This window comes from Microcaecilia unicolor, chromosome 4, assembly GCF_901765095.1.
Source record: "Microcaecilia unicolor chromosome 4, aMicUni1.1, whole genome shotgun sequence".
Classification (NCBI taxonomy): domain Eukaryota; kingdom Metazoa; phylum Chordata; class Amphibia; order Gymnophiona; family Siphonopidae; genus Microcaecilia; species Microcaecilia unicolor.
The window spans coordinates 357,487,510-357,514,186 of NC_044034.1; the positions used below are offsets into that span (position 1 = coordinate 357,487,510).

General features: G+C 46.9%; 1 protein-coding gene across 1 annotated transcript in view; it reads right to left on the minus strand.

Annotated features, from left to right (window-relative positions):
* Positions 1-26,677, minus strand: part of CDKL5 (cyclin dependent kinase like 5) — a 384,829-nt gene that overhangs the window by 69,734 nt on the left and 288,418 nt on the right. Inside the window, exon 12 of the mRNA XM_030202287.1 lies at positions 1,876-2,920. Within this exon, the coding sequence (XP_030058147.1) occupies positions 1,876-2,920 (1,045 nt within the window). The remainder of the gene's footprint in view (positions 1-1,875; positions 2,921-26,677) is intronic.

Consider the following 26,677-nt stretch of genomic DNA (forward strand, 5'->3'; position numbering starts at 1 on the left):
TAAAAGAAGTATTAAAGTTTCTTTCAACATACTTGTTTATCAACTTGATAGAACTGACATAAGATAATAGAAAATATAAAGGAATAAATAGGCAGCATGGTACTCAGAGTTAAAGTTATTCACTTAAGTATATCCAGATAATCTTAACTGGATATTCAGAAAAATGTAGCCAGATAAGTCAGGCTGCCAATTATGTAAAATTATTTGTAATGACCCAAACACCATCTTCTCTTAACTGGATAAATCTGATCTGCTTGGAAGAGAAAGGTGGAATTGTCAAGAACAAACCAATACCCTTATAACTGATCATAAAACCAGTGGTAATCTTTGTGGAAAAAAGGGTACCAGCTTAAGGCCAGCAGTGCCTTCCACCTTCTACTGCAGCTACAATGAGGAAAAGGAAGCAAGTTTGTAAAGGCTCCAGATCAGCAACAAAAGGTTACAGGTGCAGCCAGACCTCAAATTTTGGGTGGATTAACAAAATTTGGACACTTTATGAACAATATAAGGAACAGCAGCACTCACCACCGGGATAGGGAGGGAAGGGAGGGAAACTACAGTCGGGGATAGGCATAGATTGATGTAAGAAGCAAGATGTCAATGTGTAGTTGAATATCTGTTCAGATGTATCTGTGAAACTTTAATAAAAAAAAATAAATTTTGGGTGGCCAATGGTCAAACTGGGTGGGCACGTCTTCTCTGCAGCCCATGCCTCGCTAACATTCAATACCTGAATTGGCAGGAATCCCCAAGCCTTGCCAGCTGAAAACATCCTTCAATGTGGATAGAAACTCTCCCCAATACAACGCAGCAGCTGGCAGCAGATTTCCTGAGCCGCCTGATGCCGGCACCCAGCGAATGCTTTCGTGCATGTGCAAAAACTGAGCATGTGCTGAATGCTGGCAACAGGCAGCTCAGGTAAGCTGCAGGCAATTATAGAACTGTGTTTGAGAGAGTCCTGGCTACGTTCAAGAAGGTTTTCTGCTGGTGGGACTTGGGGATCCCCCGTGACTACACCACAGGAGTGCACACTCATAAAAACAGCCAAAAAAGAAAAACAGTAACATTGGAATAAAAACTTCCTTACAAATATATTATATATAAATAATAAAAATCATACGATCACACAAAATCCAATGTTTCGGAATTCACCTGCATCAGGGATTAAACATAAAGCAGGGTGCTCAATGTTGGTCCTCGGGATCCGTTTTCAGGATTTCCAAAACACATGTACGAGATCTTTTTACATGCACTACCTCCATTGTATGAAAATAAATCTCATGCATTTTCATTGGGGAAATGCTGAAAACTCGACTGGGTTGTGGATCCCGAGGACCAATATTGAGCACCCCTACTTTAGACCATATTCAATCTAGATTTCCTTATATTAGAGATCTAATGATGTAGGCATATGGTGCTACATGAAGAACGTTTTTAAGAAATTGCTTATTTAATGTTAACCACTGATGCAGGTGTATGTTGAAAAATGGGCATGGCCAGGTTTTTATGTGATTACATGATTTAGTATTTTATTTAGTATTTATACATAATATATTTTAATAAAGTTTTTATTCTGTTGTTTTTGGCTTTGTTTTGTGAGTGTGCACTCCTTGGTTTTGCCAGTTGCACTTGACTCAATTTGTCTTTTCAGTGACCTGGTACAGCCCTGCCAGAAAATCACTGTAAATCACTGCCATTTTCAGTACTCCTGTATCATGCTGCTTCTCTGACTCAATGCAAAGCCCAATTGAAGAAGAGTTCAAATAACAGAAGCTTTTTGAGAAGATCTATGCATTTCAGACAGATGCTGAATTTGGAATGAACCTGATCATTTCTCATTTTTACTTAGTGAGCCAAGCAAAGTTTCGCACTGACCCTGTTAAGATCCTCTGTGCAGTCCTCCCGTGAAGACCCAACAGACCTGGTAAGAGACCGGTGTTGCACCTGAGGAGACAGCAACTGCAGACTGTTTGCACGTGAAGCCATACCTTGCCCTACAGCCAGTCCACCGTCAGTGTTCTTTACCTTCACTCTGTCCCGGGACACATACATAGAATGCCTGTGAGGACGCTGCTGTGAAGAAAAGGGACTAGTGTATCCCAGGCCATAGGAAAAGGATTCATGTGGGCCAGAGCTGGAATGGGAATGGCTTGAGTCCATTTGATCAGGCGGTTTTAATTCATCCATGGTCCTTGAATGCCTTGTCTGTGGCCTGCGGGAATCCAGGCTGTTTTCAGCTCGGTTATTCCTCCCTGAGGGACTAAGCAAAGTTCTATTGTCATTATGCCTAGGTGGTGTTGGACTGGTAGGAGAGTTCAAGTCCAAGCAGCTGGAGGGGAAATACCTGCTACTGGGTTCCAAAATCTGACTTCTGACTTCGCTAAGATTACCCACAGATTTTGAGTCTGTCAACCCTGCGTGACTCTTTGACATTGATATATAGGATGCATTCTTCTTGGAGGACTGGGGTATTGTATCAATGTAGCTGTGGCGACTGTGCTTTTCGCCTGGCTGCAGACTTCCTGTTTTGCTCTGTGATGTTTCCATGAAAGAGTGCCGGTTCTGTTGAGAGCGTGAGTTTGATTTTAGGTATTTTGAGCCTGGACCCTCTGAAGTCTTTTGCTCTGTATTAAAATCAAACTCTGCTTTTGTCTTCGATTCTTTAGGGCTGAGAAGATGTGGCAAGTTATTACTGGTCAAGTCCTTGTTGACAGCTGCATTTTGGCTACTCTGCTGATAATTCTTTTTGTGTGCCATTGGACTGTGGGTGGCTGCAGGATGATTCCCATTTATGAGTGTTTCATTGGCAGGGAGCACATCATCTCCTCCTCTTTGTAATCCAACCCCCAATGACTGGGTATCCTTGCTGTTTGACCTGTGATGATGTTGATGGGTGCAGCTTTTGCTAGACTGATTTCTACTGTGTGCAAAAAGTACAAAAACACATTTATTTCATATACATAGATTCAAAAAACAGTATCAAGAGACGCTAAAAGGTAAACTTTACTTTAGAGTTGCTAAACATTATTCTAATATGGAATAAAGTACTGAAACAGACTATACAGCCAATCAGCTGCAACTGATGTCACAAAACCCATGGGGAAGGAAAGCAACTTTTAGCACAGTTGATGACATCATAAAACTACTGCAACAGAGCAAGTGTTACCTAAGTATTCTGAAATATAACATCATCCACAGAGATACAAATATTTTTCCAAATGGAGTCCTCACATAATACAAAGTTAATGCTAAACATAAGGTTTGTTCTCATATGAGAAGGAATTCAATAAGCAGGTTGTTTTCTTCTATAATACTTCTGAGCTATGGCCTTTCCCTAAACTCATTAGCTATACAATATTTATCATATATAAGTTACAACCTATTATCCACAAAGAACACCATAATGTCATCAGCATCAAGGTCTAATCACATTTTAAAATGCATCTCCCATAATTTATGTGAAGCTTATAAGTGCATTTCAGAACTGGATGATAGACTGTACAGCAGAGCCTGTGTTCCATGAAAACAGATACAGTCTAAACAGAAAAAAACCCATGCACAGAAACATTGCTACAAGCACATCCAAAAAGCCTGGAATAGTGGACAGCACCCTGCAAAATTCTTCCCACCCTTGTATTTTTTTATTACATTCTGCTGTTTAAAAAACAATACAAAATGCATTGAAGTAGGGGTATGTTCCACTGATCTACACAACATACTCTACAATTTTAAAGGAAAAACAACAACAACAACAAAGCCATCAATTACATAAATATTCAATACGTGTTTAGAATACGTGGAGGGGCATAATCGAACGGCGCCCAAGTTTTCCTGAGGACGGCCTTGCAGGACGTCCACGCGAAGGGGTGGGGAAACCCACATTATCGAAACAAGATGGACGGCCATCTTTCGTTTCGATAATACGGTTGGGGACGCCCAAATCTCAACATTTAGGTCGACCTTAGAGATGGTCGTCCTTAGAGATGGTCGTCCCCAATTTTTGTCGATAATGGAAACCGAGGACGCTCATCTCAGAAACGACCAAATCCAAGCCATTTGGTCATGGGAGCAGTCAGCATTCGTAGTGCACTGGTCCCCCTGACATGCTAGGACATCAACCGGGCACCCTAGGGGGCACTGCAGTGGACTTCAGAAAAAGCTCCCAGGTGCATAGCTCCCTTACCTTGTGTGCTGAGCCCCCCAACCCCCTCCCACAACTGTACACCACTACCATAGCCCTTAGGGATGAAGAGGGCACCTACATGTGGGTACAGTGGGTTTGTGGTGGGTTTTGGAGGGCTCACATTTACCACCACAAGTGTAACAGGTAGGAGGGATGGGCCGGGGTCCGCCTGCCTGAAGTGCACTGCAGTACCCACTAAAACTGTTCCAGGGACCTGCATACTGCTGTGATGGAGCTGGGTATGATACTTGAGGCTGGCATAGAGGCTGGAAATATATTTTTAAAGTTTTTTTTTTAGGGTGACAGGAGGTTAGTGACCACTGGGGAAGTAAGGGGAGGTCATCTGGTCAGTTCGGGCACCTTTTTGAGGCTTGGTCGTAAGAAAAAACGAACCAAGTAAAGTCACCCAAGTGCTCGTCAGGGATGCCCTTCTTTTTCCATTATCGGTCGAGGACGCCCATGTGTTAGGCAAGCCCCAGTCCCGCCTTCACTATGCTTCTGACACCCCCCCGGGAACTTTGGTCGTCCCTGCGACGGAAAGCAGTTGAGGACGCCCAAAATCGGCTTTCGATTATGCCGATTTGGGCGACCCTGTGAGAAGGACGCTCATCTTCTGATTTGTGTCGAAAGATGGGCACCCTTCTCTTTCGAAAATAAGCCTGACAGTGTGCATTATGGAAGCAAGGGTGAGAGGAGGCTTTTGTCAAAGTTTTGAAAAATATCACAGAGTTTTAAATGGTCAAAATAATGAGGCAAAACTTGTGCAGTTTAGGGGATCACTGCTGTAGCTTTTGATGAATCATTCAGCTGGTCAACGCTTTGCAAGTGGTGATCTGTTGCACTTGGAAATTACAACTGTCCTATCCTGAGGCACTGAAACTACAGAGATAAGGAATTTATTTTACTTTTCAATGTATATGAAAGTTATTCAGATAATTGAAGATATTTTTCCTACACAAGCTAAAAAGAAAAAAAAATGAGAAAAATTAGAATGGCTTTCTGAGGTCTATAATTAGAGTCAAGTGGTGTTTCTCATATCACAGGATATGTACCATGACACTATTATGATCAATGACGTTGACCATAAAGAGATATAAAGGACAATTATTCAGCAGGACAGGCAGCATATAATTTGAAACATATAATTTAGGTGGTTTCAAGTTATACATATATTCAGCAGCATTATCCATTTAGACAGTACCACTAAACATACAGTGGGGGAAATAAGTATTTGATCCCTTGCTGATTTTGTAAGTTTGCCCACTGACAAAGACATGAGCAGCCCATAATTGAAGGGTAGGTTATTGGTAACAGTGAGAGATAGCACATCACAAATTAAATCCGGAAAATCACATTGTGGAAAGTATATGAATTTATTTGCATTCTGCAGAGGGAAATAAGTATTTGATCCCCCACCAACCAGTAAGAGATCTGGCCCCTACAGACCAGGTAGATGCTCCAAATCAACTCGTTACCTGCATGACAGACAGCTGTCGGCAATGGTCACCTGTATGAAAGACACCTGTCCACAGACTCAGTGAATCAGTCAGACTCTAACCTCTACAAAATGGCCAAGAGCAAGGAGCTGTCTAAGGATGTCAGGGACAAGATCATACACCTGCACAAGGCTGGAATGGGCTACAAAACCATCAGTAAGACGCTGGGCGAGAAGGAGACAACTGTTGGTGCCATAGTAAGAAAATGGAAGAAGTACAAAATGACTGTCAATCGACAAAGATCTGGGGCTCCACGCAAAATCTCACCTCGTGGGGTATCCTTGATCATGAGGAAGGTTAGAAATCAGCCTACAACTACAAGGGGGGAACTTGTCAATGATCTCAAGGCAGCTGGGACCACTGTCACCACGAAACCATTGGTAACACATTACGACATAACGGATTGCAATCCTGCAGTGCCCGCAAGGTCCCCCTGCTCCGGAAGGCACATGTGACGGCCCATCTGAAGTTTGCCAGTGAACACCTGGATGATGCCGAGAGTGATTGGGAGAAGGTGCTGTGGTCAGATGAGACAAAAATTGAGCTCTTTGGCATGAACTCAACTCGCCGTGTTTGGAGGAAGAGAAATGCTGCCTATGACCCAAAGAACACCGTCCCCACTGTCAAGCATGGAGGTGGAAATGTTATGTTTTGGTGGTGTTTCTCTGCTAAGGGCACAGGACTACTTCACCGCATCAATGGGAGAATGGATGGGGCCATGTACCGTACAATTCCGAGTGACAACCTCCTTCCCTCCGCCAGGGCCTTAAAAATGGGTCGTGGCTGGGTCTTCCAGCACGACAATGACCCAAAACATACAGCCAAGGCAACAAAGGAGTGGCTCAGGAAGAAGCACATTAGGGTCATGGAGTAGCCTAGCCAGTCACCAGACCTTAATCCCATTGAAAACTTATGGAGGGAGCTGAAGCTGCGAGTTGCCAAGCGACAGCCCAGAACTCTTAATGATTTAGAGATGATCTGCAAAGAGGAGTGGACCAAAATTCCTCCTGACATGTGTGCAAACCTCATCATCAACTACAGAAGACGTCTGACCGCTGTGCTTGCCAACAAGGGTTTTGCCACCAAGTATTAGGTCTTGTTTGCCAGAGGGATCAAATACTTATTTCCCTCTGCAGAATGCAAATAAATTCATATACTTTCCACAATGTGATTTTCCGGATTTAATTTGTGATGTGCTATCTCTCACTGTTACCAATAACCTACCCTTCAATTATGGGCTGCTCATGGTCTTTGTCAGTGGGCAAACTTACAAAATCAGCAAGGGATCAAATACTTATTTCCCCCACTGTATAGGTATAAGTTAGAACATCCAAATTAAACATTTCACTTTTACCTGCTTATTTGCGTGACCCTGCTATGAATGTGTAATTTATCCAGTCAATATTCAGCTGCTGGCGTTTCTGTTTTTTTAAGAGGTTTTTTTATTAGCAGACTCAAAAGTTACAAAACAGTGCAGGAAACCAACACATTTTAGAAACACATTAAAAGAACAACAGGATACATAGAAGAATAACAGCAGATAAGGGTCAAATGGGCCATCCAGTCTGCCCTTCCTCAGTAACCACTAACTCCTCCTTTTCCTAAGGGATCCCACATGCCTGTTCCACGCTTTCTTAAATTCTGACACAGTCCTCGTCTCCACGACCTCCACCAGGAGGCCATTCCATGCATCCACCACTTTTCCGTGAAAGAGTATTTTGTTGGATTCCTCCTAAGCCTATTTCCTCTTAACTTCATCCTATGCCCTCTCATTCCACAGTTTTCCTTCATTTGAAAAAGGCTCAACCCCTTAATGCCACTGAGGTATTTAAATGTTTATCATATGAACACTTAATGAATGAAGAGGGAAACCTGCATAGCTTTCAGGATCTGCAGCAGAGACAGGTATTGGCCCAGAAGGATTATTATACATACAGACAACTGCATCATTACTGGCATAGTTTAGATCAGGCAGCCCTGGGCACAAAATTGGGTCAGAAGATACGTGAATTCCTGGAAGGGGACGCACATGGTCAGGTATCAATATCGAGCCTACATAAAGCTCTAGTCCCACTCGGACCCCCCAGAACATATGAGAAGCTTAAAGACACATGGAGCAAAGACTTGGGATATGAGCTGAAAGGAATAAATTTTGCGAAACTAATCAAAAGCATACCTGGGCAGGTGGGGGTGGGGGGGGGGGGGGCAGAGTTGCAAGAGAGTCAATTCAGGGTTATTCATCGAGGCTATATAACACAATCCCAAGCTGTAAGGGCGGGATGGAGCTCTGATCCCCAATGCCTTAAATGCCATAGAGAGAGGAACACATTTTTGCATGCATTTGGAGGTGTGATAAAATAAAAACATTTTGGAGAGCGATACAGGGGTACTTAGAACAAGTATTGGGGCAAAAGGTGCACCCCTCTTGGAGAGGAGTACTCTTGAACAAAAACAATGCATATGGGATATCGGATAAAAACCTGGAGGTATTTTTATGTAAGGCATTTGCAGTGGGCAAAAAATGCATATTGAGACATTGGATGCAGGTAGAGCCACCCTCTGTTTGGCTATGGAGGAATAAGCTACATGAGCTAATGTTGTGGGAGGCAAGGGAAGCCTATGATAACTTGAGGAGAAGAAAGAAATTTCTTAATGTTTGGACTCATTATTTGCAAAATATATCTCAAAGCCAGAAGTGCTATACTTAACAGGCTAGGACTGATATAAAGAAGTTATAAGCCCCTCGTGTAAGTGACTAAGAACTGGATAAGGTTTGACGAGAGTGTCAATAGGAAGTATGAAGCTCAAATCCAGAGGTTGTTGTTTTTTCATTTTCCTGGGGGGGGGGGGGGGGGGGGGGGGGGGGGGGGGAGGGGGGAGGGGGAAAATGTTAAAAAAGTGATGGGATAGACACGCTGTAAGATATGTTGCTGTTATAGAAATATCGGTAAGGATATAAATTGTAAGCATTTATGTTTAAATCTTTTTTATTGATAACAACGAAACTTGTACATTTTACACTGAAAGTAGGTAAATCCAAATATCAACGTGATAACTCAAGTCAATTTGTTAAGGTTTTAGCTTTATCCCCCTTCCCACCCCCTCTCCCCACCCCCCTCCCCCCTCAAGTTGTGCACACCCCCAACTTCATACAATGCTACCACCCATAGGATATACTGTTCAGGGTATTGATCATAGGAATACTCTTCATTATGAGACAGTAGTTTAAAGGCAAGATCTGCCGCACCGGGCCTTGTTTCTTATAACCCTTCATCTTACTTCTCCGTCTCTTACATGAACCATACAGCTTTATTTCCAACATCAGCACCCATAAAACTAACACATTTCCCTATAGTCAGTTGTCGGTGGTATTTGTCTCAGAAATATCCCCCATCCTCTTCCCTCCCTCTCCACCCTTCCCCCCCCCCCCCCCCAGCACTTCTCCCTTCCTCACCATTCGCTCTATCTCCACAGTCATCCCCATTCACTCCAACTCATTCAACACCTGACTTCTAACTCTGGGCGCTACTACATTCAAATATGCTGTCCAAATTTTTATGAAATGTGTCCTCCTTTTGGGGGTGGAACGAGCACCTCTGGCCTCCCACAGCATAAGCGCATGCAATTTGTTCCTCCAATACCAGTAGGAGGGCGGTATGTCCATTAACCAATGATTCAATATGCATTTCTTCCCTAGAATGCAAGACTTACTCAGGAATAGCTTCTCTTCTTTTGTTCCCCGTGTCCACACTTTTGGCGAGCTAAACATGACTCGCTCGAAAGTGAGCTGTATTCTACACCCCAAGATCCTTGACACAAACCGGGCGAGAGCTGTCCAGAAGCCCCGGATTCGCTGACACTGCCATAATCCATGTGCCAAAGAAGGCATGCCCACTCCACACTTCCGGCATCTATCAGCTTCTACTATCCCTGCATGCCATGCCTGCTTGCCCGAGAAGTATGCTCTATGTATTGTTCTAAAGTGACATTCTTGTAGTTCTGCACTATGCACTACTCCTGTCATCCCTTTTAGTGCTGTCATCACCTTCTCTATAGCAAAAGAACTTCCCATCTCTTGCTCCCATCTCCCCACTACCTCTTTGACATCTTTGGGGGGTTTTAAATCCCTCAGCGCCTTGTGAAACCAGGAGATTGATGTCTGTTCTACTTCATCCCCTTTCAGGAACTCCCGAACCTTCTTCCCAAACTCCAGTGTGAGTGCAGACCTGGGTAAGCTTCTGAAATAGTGTTCCAGTTGTAAATAGGCCAATCTCGCCAGTGGACCTCCCGCACACCTCCTTTCAAATTCCCCATAGGGCAGCAGCGACCCATCCACCTGAAGAAAACTCTCCAGTAGTATCACTCCCTGTCGCTCCATGTCTTTAAAAATTCGGTTCTCCCTACCCGCCTGGAAATCTACATTCCCCACTAGCGTTAGCAGCACACTGGCCTCCGGGTCCTGCCCCCAGATGCCCAACAACAACCTCCAGGCGTAACGTAGAGGTTGTAATAGTACACTATCTTGGAAAGGAGTTGGTATCTTCACTTTCCTAGTGTGTAATAAGCAATTTAAAGACCATGGTCGAAACAAAGCTTGTTCCCATCCTATATCAGTGTAGGTTGTCAACTGCAAGACCCAATCTCGCAAGTGTCTGGCCATGCAAGCCCAGTTATATTCTTTTAAATCAGGCATGCCCAACCCACCCTCACGCTGAGTCCCAAACACATATTTCCACTTCATTTTCGATTTTTTCCCCGCCCAGCAGAACCATGCTATGTGCCTCTGCAGAGTTTTCAAATCTCTGACCAACAGCCTGATAGGCAAGATCTGCAACATGTACAGCCATTTCGGGAATATGACCATGCGATATAGATGGATTCTACCTAGAAAAGACAGCGGCAGAGAAACCAAGCTGTCAGTTGTATTTTAGTTTCCCCAATTAAATGAGGGACATTAATTCTATATAGTTGTGCTGGGTCCATTGACAGTTGCACTCCCAAATACTTAAATTCCGTGTGTGCTTGGCGGATCTGTGACCGACTCCATATCCCTGGGTCTACCCCGGCACTGACTAGGGCTTCTGATTTCTCTAGATTCAATTTGAAGCCCGCAAAGTCCCCGTATTCCCTCATACTTTCCAACAACCGAGTCAACGATTTCTGCGGATCCGTTATTAGTGCCAGTAAATCATCTGCAAATGCTGCAGTTTTAAATTCCTGATCCAGGATCCGAACGCCTTTAATTTCTACGTTGTTGTTAATTTCCCGCAATAGCGGATCCAGTGTCAATACAAATAGTAGCGGCGAGAGCGGGCATCCCTGCCGGGTTCCCCTTCCTATATCAAACCAGTCGGAGAATAACCCATTGACACTAATTCGTGCCTTAGGATTTGTATATAACGTCTTTACAGCTTTTCCAAAAAAACCTTTTATGCCATAGGCCTTTAAGGTCTCAAACATAAAGCCCCAGTCCACTCTGTCAAAGGCCTTTTCGGCGTCAAAGCTTATTAACATGGCTTGCAAACCTTCATCCCTCACTCGTTCCAGTGCCCCAAGTATTCGTCTCAGATTCCTAACCACTTTACGACCTTGCACGAAACCCACCTGTGATTCTTCCAGCAATGTCGGCAAAAACCGGGCCAGTCTATTCGCCAGAATCTTAGCTAAAAACTTCGTCTCCGAATTCAGCAAAGATATAGGTCTGTAAGATTCCGGTAAGTGTGCCTGCTTATGTGGCTTCAGTATTACCGTAATATTAGCCTTATTCATATGTTCAGGCATCTGCCCCCTCCTGACCACCTCATTGAATACCTCCGCTAGTTGTCGTCCAATTCCAGGCCTAAGTAATTTATAAAATTCGTTACTGAGGCCATCCGGCCCAGGTGCCTTCCCCAGGGAGCTCTGCTGTACTACCCAATCTACTTCATCCTCTGTTATTCCTGCATTTAAGATCTTTAATTCTGCAGTTTCCAACTGTGGTAGATCCACACTACCAAGATATGCTGCGCTCGGAGTTACCACCTCTGATTGCAGTTTATACAGTTGTTCATAAAATTGTCTAAAGATCTCAGCTATCGCCCTATCCGTGTGTTTCAGCTCTTTTTGGCTATTAGCTAGTGAAAGCACTTTTCTGGACCCCACCTGCCTTTTCAATAGTCTAGCCAGAAATTTCCCTCCTTTATTAGCAAATTTATACAATTGATATTTGTAATACATTGCGGATTTTTGCGCTGTCTGTTGTAGCAGTTCATTTAAGGTTTGCTGCGCCTCTAATAACCGGGCTCGCGCTTCTGGTGTGTGTGTATGGCCATATTCTCTCCTTAAGGTTGTTACCCTCTTCTCCCATCTCAGTATTTCTCTCTTCCGCACCTTCCTTTGGAAACTATTATATGCTATTGTCTCACCTCGGAGAACCGCTTTCGCGGCTTCCCAAAAGAGCACCGGATCACTCCTGTGGGCCTCATTTTCCCTTTGATACTGTTCCCATCTAGCCTTTAATTGTAACTGAAATTGCCTATCTCGATAGAGGTATGTCGGGAAACGCCAAGAAAAGGTTCTCTGCACATTATTATCCAGTCTCATCTCCATCGATACCCAGGCATGATCAGAGACAACTATTGGTCCAATCGCCGCCCCTTGTACTTGTGTTAACAATTCCCTTGCAATCCATAGATAATCAATACGGGACAGTGTGGAGTGAGCTCTGGACAGGTGCGTGTAGTCTTTTTCCAACGGGTGCAAGGTTCTCCAGACATCTATCACATCCAACGCCTCCTCTAGCAACCCCAACCCCCTCTGGCCCCTGGACAGCTCCCTCTCCGTCGGCCTAGACCTGTCTAGTTGCGGGTCTCTGACCTCATTAAAATCGCCACCCATCACCACAAGATTTTCCCCCATGTCTTGCACTCTGCGCAAAAGCGTCTTATAAAACACCTTCTCATAAGTATTGGGTGCATATATATTACATAACAGCATTGATTGTCTCTCTATCTCAAGGGCCACCAGGACATACCGCCCTCTAGTATCCTTTACAATTTTCCGTATTTTCACATGCAGCCCCTTACGAATCAGTATTATCACTCCTCCCTTCCCTCCTACTGCCGGGGAATCTATGATCTCACCCACCCACCATCTCTTTAGCTTCTCATGCTCTATGTGTGTCAGATGCGTTTCTTGCAGGAGAGCTATTGTCGTTTTCTGGTCATTAAGGACCTTCAAGATTTTTTGCCTTTTTATTGGAGAGTGAATGCCCCCCACATTCCAGGTCACTATCTTTAAGTTTGTCATCCCTGCTTACTGATGTGTGACTCCATTCCTGCCTTCCACTTTATATACACCCCGGAGATGTCCCAGCCTCCACCTCCCGGGTACAGTTCTTTGTCCGCATGTCGCCCACCACTATTGTCAGACATCCACATCTCTCTTTCATACATCTCATGCATCCACATTCGCCCCTCTTTGTTACCCCTTCTATGGCCTGCCCCTCGAACCCTAGTCCTCCCTCCCCTCTTCCCCTTAGTCCCTTCCCCTCCCACTCCCCCCCCCAAATACTTTACCCCCAACATGCCCGAAGGCAAGTGAGCTTCCGTGTCCCCAGGATTAGGACACTTTCTTATTGTTCTGAGGGCTATGACCCTCTGATGTCCTTGTCCAGTGAAAAGTCTGCGCTCATCCGCAACCAGAAATTCTTTTGGCTCGCAACGACGAGCCAACATCAACATGTGTGTCATTCAACTCAAAGTCTCCTCCATATTTCTGCAAGCTTTAACCCCCACCGCTCTGTCGTCCTTTCGTCTTGATCTGCAATTCAGTGTGCACTTCACCCATTATTCTCTCCAGGTGCTCCGCCGTCTTCTCCTTTCAGTTTACCCACGAATTCTTTAGCCTCCCTCACTGTGTCAAAGAAGACTGCTTGACCATTATTTATCACCTTCAGTCTTGCTGGGTACAGGAGGCTAAACTTATATTTAAGTTCAAATAAAGCTGTGCAGATGGGGGCAAAGTCCCTTCTGGCTGCAGATACCTTCTGTGAGTAGTCTTGGAAACATAAAATTTTCTTTCCCTGGTAATCCAGCTTCTTTCCTGCTCTCAGGCTCTGCAGAATCTCCATCTTGTGAGCATAGTTCAGGATCTTTAATATGGTCACCCGTGGTCTCTCCGTGTTGTCACGTCGGGGTCCCAGCCGGTGTGCCCGTTCAATTCTCAGCTTTCCTTCAAGACCTGGCTGTTCCAATGCTCCTGGCAGCCATTTTTCAAGAAAAGCACCCAGATTTTTTTCACCAACACTCTCTGGGAGTCCCACCAGTCTCAAGTTGTTCCTCCTTGAGCGGTTCTCAAGATCCTCCAACCTCGACTCTAGCTCTCCCAATCTACGGGTCATTTTCGGGTGCTCCTCTGCTACTTTCCGGATCTCCTCCTCTGCCTGCCCCACTCGCTGCTGTACCTCGTGCAGCTCAGTCATCAGCGTGGTTTGCCTCTCGTCCATGCCATCCAGCTTATCTATGATCAACTGCATTTTATGATCGATCGTCTGCTCCACTGCCGCCTTTACTTCTTCAGTGATCTCCGCGGCCCAAAGTGAGCTAGGCGAGGGCGAATCTGGCGCTCCTTTGTCCGCCATTTTGTTTTCTCCGGGGCGCGTTCGGTCTTTAGGTTCTTTCCGCCCTAATTTCGCCGCCATGGCTCCCGATTCTCGACTTTTTGACTCTCGCCTGTGCAGGACGCCTTCCCGCTTCCAGATTAACGCTTTATTTTCGTTTCGGACGCTGATTACGAGTGCGGCTCACTTCGTGTCCCGGAGTAGCTTCACCTTCCGCCTCTCTACTCCATTCCCCCACCGGAAGTAAATTGTAAGCATTTATTATGTTTGAATTGAAGTATGTCCATCAATAAAAACCGTTTATACATAAATGTTTATCATATCCCCTCTCTCCCACCTGTTTTCCAGTGTATACATGTTGAGGTTCATAAGCCTGTCTCTATATGTTTTATGACGGAGACCACTCACCAATTTTGTAGCTGCTCTCTGGACCGACTCCATCCTGTTTATAGCTTTCTGTAGGTGCAGTCTCCAGAACTGAACACAGTACTCTAAATAAGGCCTCACCAGAGACTTATACAAGGGCACTATCACCTCTTTTTTCCTGCTAGTCATTCCTCCCCTTATTCACCCAAGCATCCTTCTGGCTTTCACCGTCGCCTTTTCTACCTGTTTGGCCACCTTAAGGTTATCAGACACAATTACTCCCAAGGTTCGCTCTTCTTTTGTACACAGAAACATTTCACCCCCCTATACTGTACCGTTCCCTTGGATTCTTGTAACCTAAGTGCATGACCCTGCATTTCTTAGCATTAAATCTTAGTTGCCAATTATTGGACTATTCTTCAAGCTTCGTTAGGATCCTTTCTCATGCCATCTATGCCCTTTGGGGTGTCTATCCTATTACAGAGTTTTTGTATCATCTGCTAAGTGATAAACCTTACCAGACAGTCCTTCCGCAATATCACTCACAAACATGTTAAAAAAAGCCGGCCTGAAGACCGATCCACATGGTACAACACTGATAACATCCCTTTCCTCAGAGCAAGTTCTATTTACCACTACCCTCAGTCTCCTTTCACTTAACCAGTTTTTAATCCAGTCACATTAGGTCCCATACCAAGGGTACTCAGTTTATTTATCAGTCACCTGTGCGGAACCATGTCAAAGGCTTTGCTAAAATCCAAGTACATAACATCTAGTGCCCCTCCCTCGTCTAACTGTTGGTCACCTAGTCAAAGAAATCAATCAGGTTTGTCTGACACAACCTGCCTCTAGTGAAGCCATGCTGCCTCGGGTCCTGCATTTCATTCGATTTGAGAAATCTTACAATCCTCCTCTTTAGAAGTGTTTCCATTAGTTTATTCACCACTGACAGGTCTGTAATTCCTAAATTCCTCCTTACTTCCGCTCTTGTGCAGAGGGACCATATCTGCCCTTCTCCAGTCCTCCGGTACCACTCCAGACTCTAAGGAAGCACTGAAGAGGTCAGAAAGCGGAGACACCAGAACTGCTCCAAGTTCCTTGTGTACCCTTGTATATATCCCATCAGGCCCCATCGCATTGTCTACTTTTAGTTTAGCTAGCTCCTCACGAACACAGTCTTCTGAGAATACATCCATCCCCATTGGCATTTGTTTTCTGTGGTCCTACCCCCAGCCTTTCATCTGTGAACACAGAGCAGAAATAATTGTTAAACAGTTCAGCTTTATCCTTATTGGCTTTGGCCCATGTTAGATCATAGTGCACCTATTTTATTTTATTTTACTACCAAACAGTGAATAGCCTCCTTCACCATACCACTCGCAAAAGAGGAACACCCCCAAAGTAGAACAAACAAACAAGCACTGAACCACCAGTTGAGTACAAATAAAACAACCTTAGGCCTAAACGTTTGAGCCCCACCAGCCCAGAAACCGATGATCACCTTCTTCACTGTCAAACTTGGACCAACCTTTAACGACTCTGAATCAAGAATGGGACTCCAAATCTTCTCTCATTTAACCAAACTCATATTGTGTTGGGCAGCCGACCTTTCCACCATACAAGTATAGTGTAAAAATGTCAACCATTTATTAACAGATAGACATCCCTCATTCCCACAGCTCGCCAATCCTAAGCGGCAGGCACTGAGAGTGTGTTGTACTAGAGCACTCTGTGCCTGTGTTAAGTGTAAGGAAATTGGAGAGTCATGGGATAGGAGGTAGTGTACTACTGTGAATTAAAAACAGGTTAAAAGATAGAAAACAGAGAGTAGGGTTAAATGGTCAGTATTCTCAATGGAGAAGGGTAGATAGTGGGTTCCCCAGGGGTCTGTGTTGGGACCACTGCTTTTTAACATATTTATAAATGATCTAGAGATTGGAGTAACTAGTGAGGTAATTAAATCTGACAATGACACAAAGTTATTTAAAGTTTTTAAATAGCAAGAGGATTGTGAAAAATTACAAGAGGATCTTACGAGACTGGGACACTGGGCATCCAAAAGGCAGATGACGTTTAATGTGAGCAACTGCACAGTGATGCATGTGGGAAACAGGAACCTGAACTACAGATACGTAATGCAAGGTTCCACATTAGGAGTCACCAACCAGGAAAGGGATCTAGTGTCATCGTTGAAGATACAATGAAACCCTCTGCACAGTGTGCGGCGGTGGCTAAGAAAGCAAATAGAATGTTAGGTATTATTAAGAAAGGAATGGAAAATAAAAATGAGGACGTTATAATGCCTTTGTATCGCTCCATGGTGCGACCGCACCTCTAATACTGTGTGCAGTTCTGGTCACCAAATCTCAAAAAAGATATAGTGGAATTAGAGAAGGTACAGAGAAGGGTGACGAAAATGTTAAAGGGGATGGGACGACTTCCCTATGAGGAAAGGCTAAAGCGGCTAGGGCTCTTGGAGAAGAGACGGGAGATATGATAGAGGTCTATAAAATAATGAGTGGAATGGAACAGGTAGACGTGAATCGATTGTTTACTCTTTCCAAAAATACTAGAACTAGAGGGTACGCAATGAAGCTACTTAAAACTAATCGGAGAAAATATTTCTTCACTCACCATGTAATTAAACTCTGGAATTCATTGCCAGAGAATGTAGTAAAAGTAGTTAGCTTTGGGGGGTTTAAAAAAGGTTTGGATAGCTTCCTAAATGAAAAGTCCATAAGCCATTATTAAAATGGACTCTGGAAAAATCCACTGCTTATTTCTAGGATAAGCAGCATAAAATGTATTGTACTGTTTTGGGATCTTGCCAGGTACTTGTGACCTGGATTGGCCATTGTTGGAAACAGGATGCTGGGCTTGATGGACCTTTGGTCTGTCCCAGTATGGCAATACTTATGTACCTATGTAGTAAGTGTAGGAACAAGCCAACTAAACAAGAAAACCCGTGATTCCACAGTATCATACAACACAACTATCGTGGAGGTGACTTTGTATGGCCCTCCAGATATGGCCCATAGTGCCTCCCTTCCCATAACACTTCCAACATAATGGTGACAGACTAGGAAAAGTGTGGATAAGGCACACAGGTGTGAGATACTATCTGTACATTACTTTTACCTGTTCTCTTAGATATTAATTGCCCTCAAAAACCAAGCCAGTTCAGATTACAATGTATCTCATTCTCTCTCATTATACATGAATCAGCTCTTCCTCCCCTCCTCAGTGGGCTCTCTGCAGCATACTCTTAGGCTGCAGGTCCCCCAAATATCTGTAAAGAGCTAAAATCAACCTCCTGGTGCCCCAAAGTCCTCATACATAACCTACACAAAAGAATTATCCCTGTTGGTCGTTTGTACATTCTCCCTAGTGGACAATAAATACACCAGCAAACAGGTCTTGAGGGGGAGCTGAGAGACATGAGAAAGAGACTGAAAATGTAATAAAGTCGAATCTTCAAATACTTAATCCCAGCAGTACAGTACCTGTGATTCCCTCCTACTAAAGACTCCCAGTACTTGCCCCAGAGAAAATAAGGGATTAAAAGTAATGGGTGTGAACCTGAATAACTGGAAATCGTAGACTCTACTCATACAATTCTAGGCTAGCAATATGCAATCTATGGAGGGACAAAGGAAGTCTGTAACACCCGAAACCGGCGCGGCAACCTCGATTTGGACTCAAAGTTTAACGGGGTAAACATAGAAACATGACGGCAGATAAAGCCCATATGACCCATCCAGTCCGCCCATCCTCTGTAACCCCTAATACTTCCTGTTCCTAAGCGATCCCACATGCTTATCTCCCATGCCTTTTAAAATTCTGGAACAGTCCTCGACTCCACCACCTCCACAGAGAGGCCATTCCACGCCTCCACCACCCTTTCTGTGAAATACTACTTCCTCGGGTTACTCCTAAGCCTATTCCCTCTTAACTTTGTCGTATGCCCCCTCATTCCAGAGCTCTCCTTCATTTGAAAAAGGCTCTCTTCCTCTACATAAAATGCCCTTGAGATATTTAAACGTTTCTATCATGTCTCCTCTCTCCCAGCCTATACATGTTGAGGTAGTTTTGAAACCGTTCCACTGCCGCTCTACTTTGAGCCGTCTTACAGCATGATGCCGGCTGCAGAACCCCAAGACTGCACTGCTTTCTATTCCTATGCGATGTAGGTTTTGGTAATCTAGGGCATTTATTATTCCAAATGAATTTAAGGAATCTACTTTGTAAGGAATTTAAAGAACTTCCGAGTAAGGTGATGGACATAAATATAGCAGCCGGGGCAAAATGTTCATTTTTATTATAGCTGTACATCTGAACCATAAAAAAATGAAAAGTGCCAGCAGTCCAAATCAGCTTTAATAGCCTATTCTGTGAGTAGTTAGCAGCATAGAGATCCCCAGTTAAGTGGACCCCTAAGTATTTTAAACTTTTTGTTACCCGTCTAAAAAGAAAGAATTTCCTAAGCACATCCAAAACCGGGGGATGCAAGCCAACTCTCATTGGAACCCAATGGATTACAGGACCCGAGGCAACATGGTTTCATGAAAGGCAGATCTTGTCAGACAAACCTGACTAATTTCTTTGACTAGGTGACCAGAGAGCTGAATCGAGGGAAAGTGCTAGATATGGTGTATTTAGATTTTAGCAAATCTTTTGATATGGTTCCGCACAGATAAGTACATAAGTAATGCCATACTGGGAAAAGACCAAGGGTCCATCGAGCCCAGCATCTTGTCCACGACAGCGGCCAATCCAGGCCAAGGGCACCTGGCAAGCTTCCCAAACGTACAAACATTCTATACATGTTATTCCTGGGATTTTGGAGTTTTCCAAGTCCGTTTAGTAGCGGTTTATGGACTTGTCCTTTAGGAAACCGTCCAACCCCTTTTTAAACTCTGCTAAGCTAACCGCCTTCACCACATTTTGGTGACTAATAAATAAACTGAGTGCCCACGGTATGGGCCCTAAAGTGATGACTGGGTTAGGAACGGATTGAGAGGGTAGTGGAAAATGGAGCTTGTTCTGAGGAAAAGGATGTCGCCTGTGGTGTGCCGCAAGGTTCAGTTTTTTGACCGGTTCTTTTTAACATTTTTGTAAGTGATATTGCTGAAGGGCTGTCTGGTAAGGTTTGCCTCTTTGCAGAGGTTACCAAAATCTGCAGAAGGGTGGACACCCTTGATGATGTGGCTAACATGAAGAAGGGCTTAGTGAAGCTACGGGAATGGCCTGGTATTTGGCAGCTCAGATTTACTGCTAAAAACGCAGGGTCATGCATTTGGCCTGCAAAAACCTGAGGGAACGGTACAGTTTAGGGAGTGAAGAATTTTTGCGCCCTTCAAGAGCAAAGGCCTTCTAGAATACAATTCCTTCCTGTCACCCCTCACCCCCTGTAGATCCTCCCTGGCCTACATTTCAAGGTCTAGGTCCAAGAGGCAGGTGCTCCTGGCTTTCACAGTTCCAGATTCAAAAAGACTGCTGCGACCTCTGTATCAGACTCAAAGGGGAAGCCTTTGACCTTGAGGAGGGGGGAATGGCATTGGATTCAAAGGTGGCTTTTGCTCTTGGGGAGGGGGAAGAGAGGATTAGATATGGGTGAGGTTGGGAGGGATGGGGACAATCGGACGGTTCAAGCTGCCACTTGAGCGTTACCCAGACATCTGATAATATTTACTGCCAGGGCCCAGATGATAACCAAACAAAGATGGAACTGTATAAAAAGTAGTCCTGGTCATTCTGGTTATCTATCCAGGCACTGGCAGTGAATATCATGCCCGCTCCGCCCAGGCTCAACCCCTGGACCACTTCAGCACCCTCAAGTGATTTAACCAAGAAGCAACTGTTATATCTTAAACAGCAGAATACTGCAGATTAAATGTATAAATGTATTTATTTAGATTTTGCTCACACCTTTTTCAGTAGTAGCTGAAGGTGAGTTACATTCAGGTACTCTGGATATTTCTCTGTCCCAGGAGGGCTCACAATCTAAGTTTGTACCTGAGGCAATGGAGGGTTAAGTGACTTGCCCAAGATCACAAGGATCATTATATATGTAACTGGTGCCACTATGCCTCCTTCTTAGCCACATAGATCTAGATGTATTATATATATTCAGGATTAAATAATCAGTTGGACTAGTCCTATCTGCCTTTTAAAAACAGCACTTATATATAAGTGCTTTTTAATATTGACTTGATACTGAATATGATACCTCGTACAGCGAATGCTACATACCTGTAGAAGGTATTCTCCGAGGACAGCAGGCTGATTGTTCTCACTGATGGGTGACGTCCTCGGCAGCCCCTCCAATCGGAATCTTCCTAGCAAAGTCCTTTGCTAGCTCTCGCGCGCCCGCGCGCACCGCGCATGCGCGGCCGTCTTCCCGCCCGAAACCGGCTCGAGCCGGCCAGTCCAGTATGTAGCAAGACAATATACTTCAAGGGAAGACACAACTCCAAAGGGGAGGTGGGCGGGTTTGTGAGAACAATCAGCCTGCTGTCCTCGGAGAATACCTTCTACAGGTATGTAGCATTCGCTTTCTCCGAGGACAAGCAGGCTGCTTGTTCTCACTGATGGGGTATCCCTAGCCCCCAGGCTCACTCAAAACAACAACCATGGTCAATTGGACCTCGCAACGGCGAGGACATAACTGAGATTGACCTAAAAAATTTACCAACTAACTGAGAGTGCAGCCTGGAACAGAACAAACAGGGCCCTCGGGGGGTGGAGTTGGATCCTAAAGCCCAAACAGGTTCTGAAGAACTGACTGCCCGAACCGACTGTCGCGTCGGGTATCCTGCTGCAGGCAGTAATGAGATGTGAATGTGTGGACAGATGACCACGTCGCAGCTTTGCAAATTTCTTCAATGGAGGCTGACTTCAAGTGGGCTACCGACGCAGCCATGGCTCTAACATTATGAGCCGTGACATGACCCTCAAGAGCCAGCCCCGCCTGGGCGTAAGTGAAGGAAATGCAATCTGCTAGCCAATTGGATATGGTGCGTTTCCCTACAGCCACTCCCCTCCTATTGGGATCAAAAGAAACAAACAATTGGGCGGACTGTCTGTGGGGCCGTGTCCGCTCCAGATAGAAGGCCAATGCTCTCTTGCAGTCCAATGTGTGCAGCTGACATTCAGCAGGGCAGGAATGAGGACGGGGAAAGAATGTTGGCAAGACAATTGACTGGTTCAGATGGAACTCCGACACGACCTTTGGCAAGAACTTAGGGTGAGTGCGGAGGACTACTCTGTTATGATGAAATTTGGTGTAAGGGGCCTGGGCTACCAGGGCCTGAAGCTCACTGACTCTACGAGCTGAAGTAACTGCCACCAAGAAAATGACCTTCCAGGTCAAGTACTTCAGATGGCAGGAATTCAGTGGCTCAAAAGGAGGTTTCATCAGCTGGGTGAGAACGACATTGAGATCCCATGACACTGTAGGAGGCTTGACAGGGGGCTTTGACAAAAGCAAACCTCTCATGAAGCGAACAACTAAAGGCTGTCCTGAGATCGGCTTACCTTCCACATGGTAATGGTATGCACTGATTGCGCTAAGGTGAACTCTTACAGAGTTGGTCTTGAGACCAGACTCAGACAAGTGCAGAAGGTATTCAAGCAGGGTCTGTGTAGGACAAGAGCGAGGAGCTAGGGCCTTGCTGTCACACCAGACGACAAACCTCCTCCACAGAAAGAAGTAACTCCTCTTAGTGGAATCTTTCCTGGAAGCAAGCAAGACGCGGGAGACACCCTCTGACAGACCCAAAGAGGCAAAGTCTACGCTCTCAACATCCAGGCCGTGAGAGCCAGGGACCGGAGGCTGGGATGCAGAAGAGCCCCTTCGTCCTGCGTGATGAGGGTCGGAAAACACTCCAATCTCCACGGTTCTTCGGAGGATAACTCCAGAAGAAGAGGGAACCAGATCTGACGTGGCCAAAAAGGAGCAATCAGAATCATGGTGCCTCGGTCTTGCTTGAGTTTCAACACTTTCCCACCAGAGGAATGGGAGGATAAGCATACAGCAGGCCCTCCCCCCAATCCAGGAGGAAGGCATCCGATGCTAGTCTGCCGGGGGCCTGAAGCCTGGAGCAGAACTGAGGGACTTTGTGGTTCACTCGAGATGCGAAGAGATCCACCAAGGGGGTGCCCCACGCTTGGAAGATCTGGCGCACCACTCTGGAGTTGAGCGACCACTCGTGAGGTTGCATAATCCGGCTCAGTCTGTCGGCCAGACTGTTGTTTACGCCTGCCAGATATGTGGCTTGGAGTACCATGCCGAGACGGCGAGCCCAAAGTCACATGCTGACGGCTTCCTGACACAGGGGGCGAGATCCGGTGCCCCCCTGCTTGTTGACATAGTACATGGCAACCTGGTTGTCTGTCTGAATTTGGATAATTTGATGGGACAGCCGATCTCTGAAAGCCTTCAGAGCGTTCCAGATCGCTCGCAACTCCAGGAGATTGATCTGTAGACCGCGTTCCTGGAGGGACCAGCTTCCTTGGGTGTGAAGCCCATCGACATGAGCTCCCCATCCCAGGAGAGATGCATCCGTTGTCAGCACTTTTTGTGGCTGAGGAATTTGGAAAGGACGTCCCAGAGTCAAATTGGACCAGATTGTCCACCAATACAGGGATTCGAGAAAACTCGTGGACAGGTGGATCACGTCTTCTAGACCCCCAGCAGCCTGATACCACTGGGAGGCTAGGGTCCATTGAGCAGATCTCATGTGAAGACGGGCCATGGGAGTCACATGAACTGTGGAGGCCATGTGGCCCAGCAATCTCAACATCTGCCGAGCTGTGATCTGCTGGGACGCTCGCACCCGCGAGACGAGGGACAACAAGTTGTTGGCTCTCGCCTCTGGGAGATAGGCACGAGCCGTCCGAGAATCCAGCAGAGCTCCTATGAATTCGAGTTTCTGCACTGGGAGAAGATGGGACTTTGGGTAATTTATCACAAACCCCAGTAGCTCCAGGAGGCGAATAGTCATCTGCATGGACTGCAGGGCTCCTGCCTCGGATGCGTTCTTCACCAGCCAATCGTCGAGATATGGGAACACGTGTACCCCCAGCCTGCGAAGCGCCGCTGCTACCACAGCTAGGCACTTTGTGAACACTCTGGGCGCAGAGGCGAGCCCAAAGGGTAGCACACAGTACTGGAAGTGGCGTGTGCCCAACTGAAATCGCAGATACTGTCTGTGAGCTGGCAGTATCGGGATGTGTGTGTAGGCATCCTTCAAGTCCAGAGAGCATAGCCAATCGTTTTGCTGAATCATGGGGAGAAGGGTGCCCAGGGAAAGCATCCTGAACTTTTCTTTTACGAGATATTTGTTCAGGGCCCTTAGGTCTAGGATGGGACGCATCCCCCCTGTTTTCTTTTCCACAAGGAAGTACCTGGAATAGAATCCCAGCCCTTCTTGCCCGGATGGCACGGGCTCGACCGCATTGGCGCTGAGAAGGGCGGAGAGTTCCTCTGCAAGTACCTGCTTGTGCTGGAAGCTGTAAGACTGAGCTCCCGGTGGGCAATTTGGAGGTTTGGAGGCCAAATTGAGAGTGTATCCTTGCCGGACTATTTGCAGAACCCACTGATCGGAGGTTATGAGAGGCCACCTTTGGTGAAAAGCTTTCAACCTCCCTCCGACTGGCAGGTCGCCCGACACTGACACTTGGATGTCGGCTATGCTCTGCTGGAGCCAGTCAAAAGCTCGCCCCTTGCTTTTGCTGGGGAGCCGCGGGGCCTTGCTGAGGCGCACGCTGCTGACGAGAGCGAGCGCGCTGGGGCTTAGCCTGGGCCGCAGGCTGTCGGGAAGGAGGATTGTACCTACGCTTACCAGAAGTATAGGGAACAGTCTTCCTTCCCCCGAAAAATCGTCTACCTGTAGAGGTAGAAGCTGAAGGCTGCCGGCGGGAGAATTTGTCGAATGCGGTGTCCCGCTGGTGGAGAGACTCTACCACCTGTTCGACTTTCTCTCCAAAAATGTTGTCCGCACGGCAAGGCGAGTCCGCAATCCGCTGCTGGATTCTATTCTCCAGGTCGGCGGCACGCAGCCATGAGAGCCTGCGCATCACCACACCTTGAGCAGCGGCCCTGGACGCAACATCAAAAGTGTCATAAACTCCCCTGGCCAGGAATTTTCTGCACGCCTTCAGCTGCCTGACCACCTCCTGAAAAGGCTTGCCTTGCTCAGGGGGAAGAGCATCAACCAAGCCCGCCAACTGCCGCACATTATTCCGCATGTGTATGCTCGTGTAGAGCTGGTAAGACTGAATTTTGGCCACGAGCATAGAGGAATGGTAGGCCTTCCTCCCAAAGGAGTCTAAGGTTCTAGAGTCTTTGCCCGGGGGCGCCGAAGCATGCTCCCTAGAACTCTTAGCCTTCTTTAGGGCCAAATCCACAACTCCAGAGTCGTGAGGCAACTGAGTGCGCATCAGCTCTGGGTCCCCATGGATCCGGTACTGGGACTCGATCTTCTTGGGGATGTGGGGATTAGTTAAAGGCTTGGTCCAGTTCGCCAGCAATGTCTTTTTGAGGACATGGTGCAGGGGAACAGTGGACGCTTCCTTAGGTGGAGAAGGATAGTCCAGGAGCTCAAACATTTCAGCCCTGGGCTCGTCCTCCACAACCACCGGGAAGGGGATGGCCGTAGACATCTCCCGGACAAAGGAAGCAAAAGACAAACTCTCGGGAGGAGAAAGCTGCCTTTCAGGAGAGGGAGTGGGATCAGAAGGTAGACCCTCAGACTCCTCGTCAGAGAAATATCTGGGGTCTTCCTCTTCCTCCCACGAGGCCTCACCCTCGGTGTCAGACACAAGTTCACGGACCTGCGTCTGCAACCGTGCCCGGCTCGACTCCGCGGAGCCACGTCCACGATGGGGGCGTCGTGAGGTAGACTCCCTCGCCCGCATCGGCGAAGCTCCCTCCGCCGACGTAGTCGGGGAGCCCTCCTGGGAGGTGGCCGCAGTCGGCACCGCACGCGGTACCGACGTCGGGGACCTCACCCCGGACGACGGGCCAGCCGGCGCCACGCTCGACGGTACCGGAGGCGCAAGCACCGCCGGTACCGGAGGGGTAGGGCGCAACAGCTCTCCCAGAATCTCTGGGAGAACGGCCCGGAGGCTCTCGTTCAGAGCGGCTGCAGAGAAAGGCATGGAGGTCGATGCAGGCGTCGACGTCAGAACCTGTTCCGGGCGTGGAGGCTGTTCCGGGCTGTCCAGAGTGGAGCGCATCGACACCTCCTGAACAGAGGGTGAGCGGTCCTCTCGGTGCCGATGCCTGCTGGGTGCCGACTCCCTCGGCGACCCAGAGCTCTCGGTGCCGACGCGGGGAGGGGACCGGTGTCGATGCTTCTTCGACTTCTTCCGAAGCATGTCACCGGAGCTCCCCGGCACCGACGAGGAGGACGTAGAATCCAGCCGTCGCTTCCTCGGGGCCGAGGCCGAAGGAGGTCGGTCTCGGGGGGGCTGTACCGCAGGAGCCTTCAGGGTAGGAGGAGACCCACCCGAGGGCTCACCGCCACCAGCAGGGGAATGGACAGCCCTCACCTGCACTCCACTCGATGCACCACCGTCCGACGACATCAGGAGGCGAGGTCCCGGTACCACCGACGTCGATGCAGCTATCCGATGTCTCGGCACCGATGCAGAGGGCCGATGCCTCGATGCACTCGATGCACTGGCAGCAAAGGAAGAAGGTCTGGACGCTGATGACGTCGATGCACACGATGACCCCGGTGCCGATGCCGACGAAGAGCCCGAGAACAAAACGTTCCACTGGGCCAATCTCGCGACTTGAGTCCGCCTTTGTAAAAGGGAACACAGACTACAGTTCTGGGGACGGTGCTCGGCCCCCAGACACTGAAGACACGAAGAGTGCCTATCAGTGAGCGAGATTACCCGGGCGCACTGGGTGCACTTCTTGAAGCCGCTGGAAGGCTTCGATGTCATGGGCGGAAAAATCACGCCGGCGAAGTCAAAATCCAAAATGACGAATTCGGAGCACCAAAACTTTAAGGGAGAAAA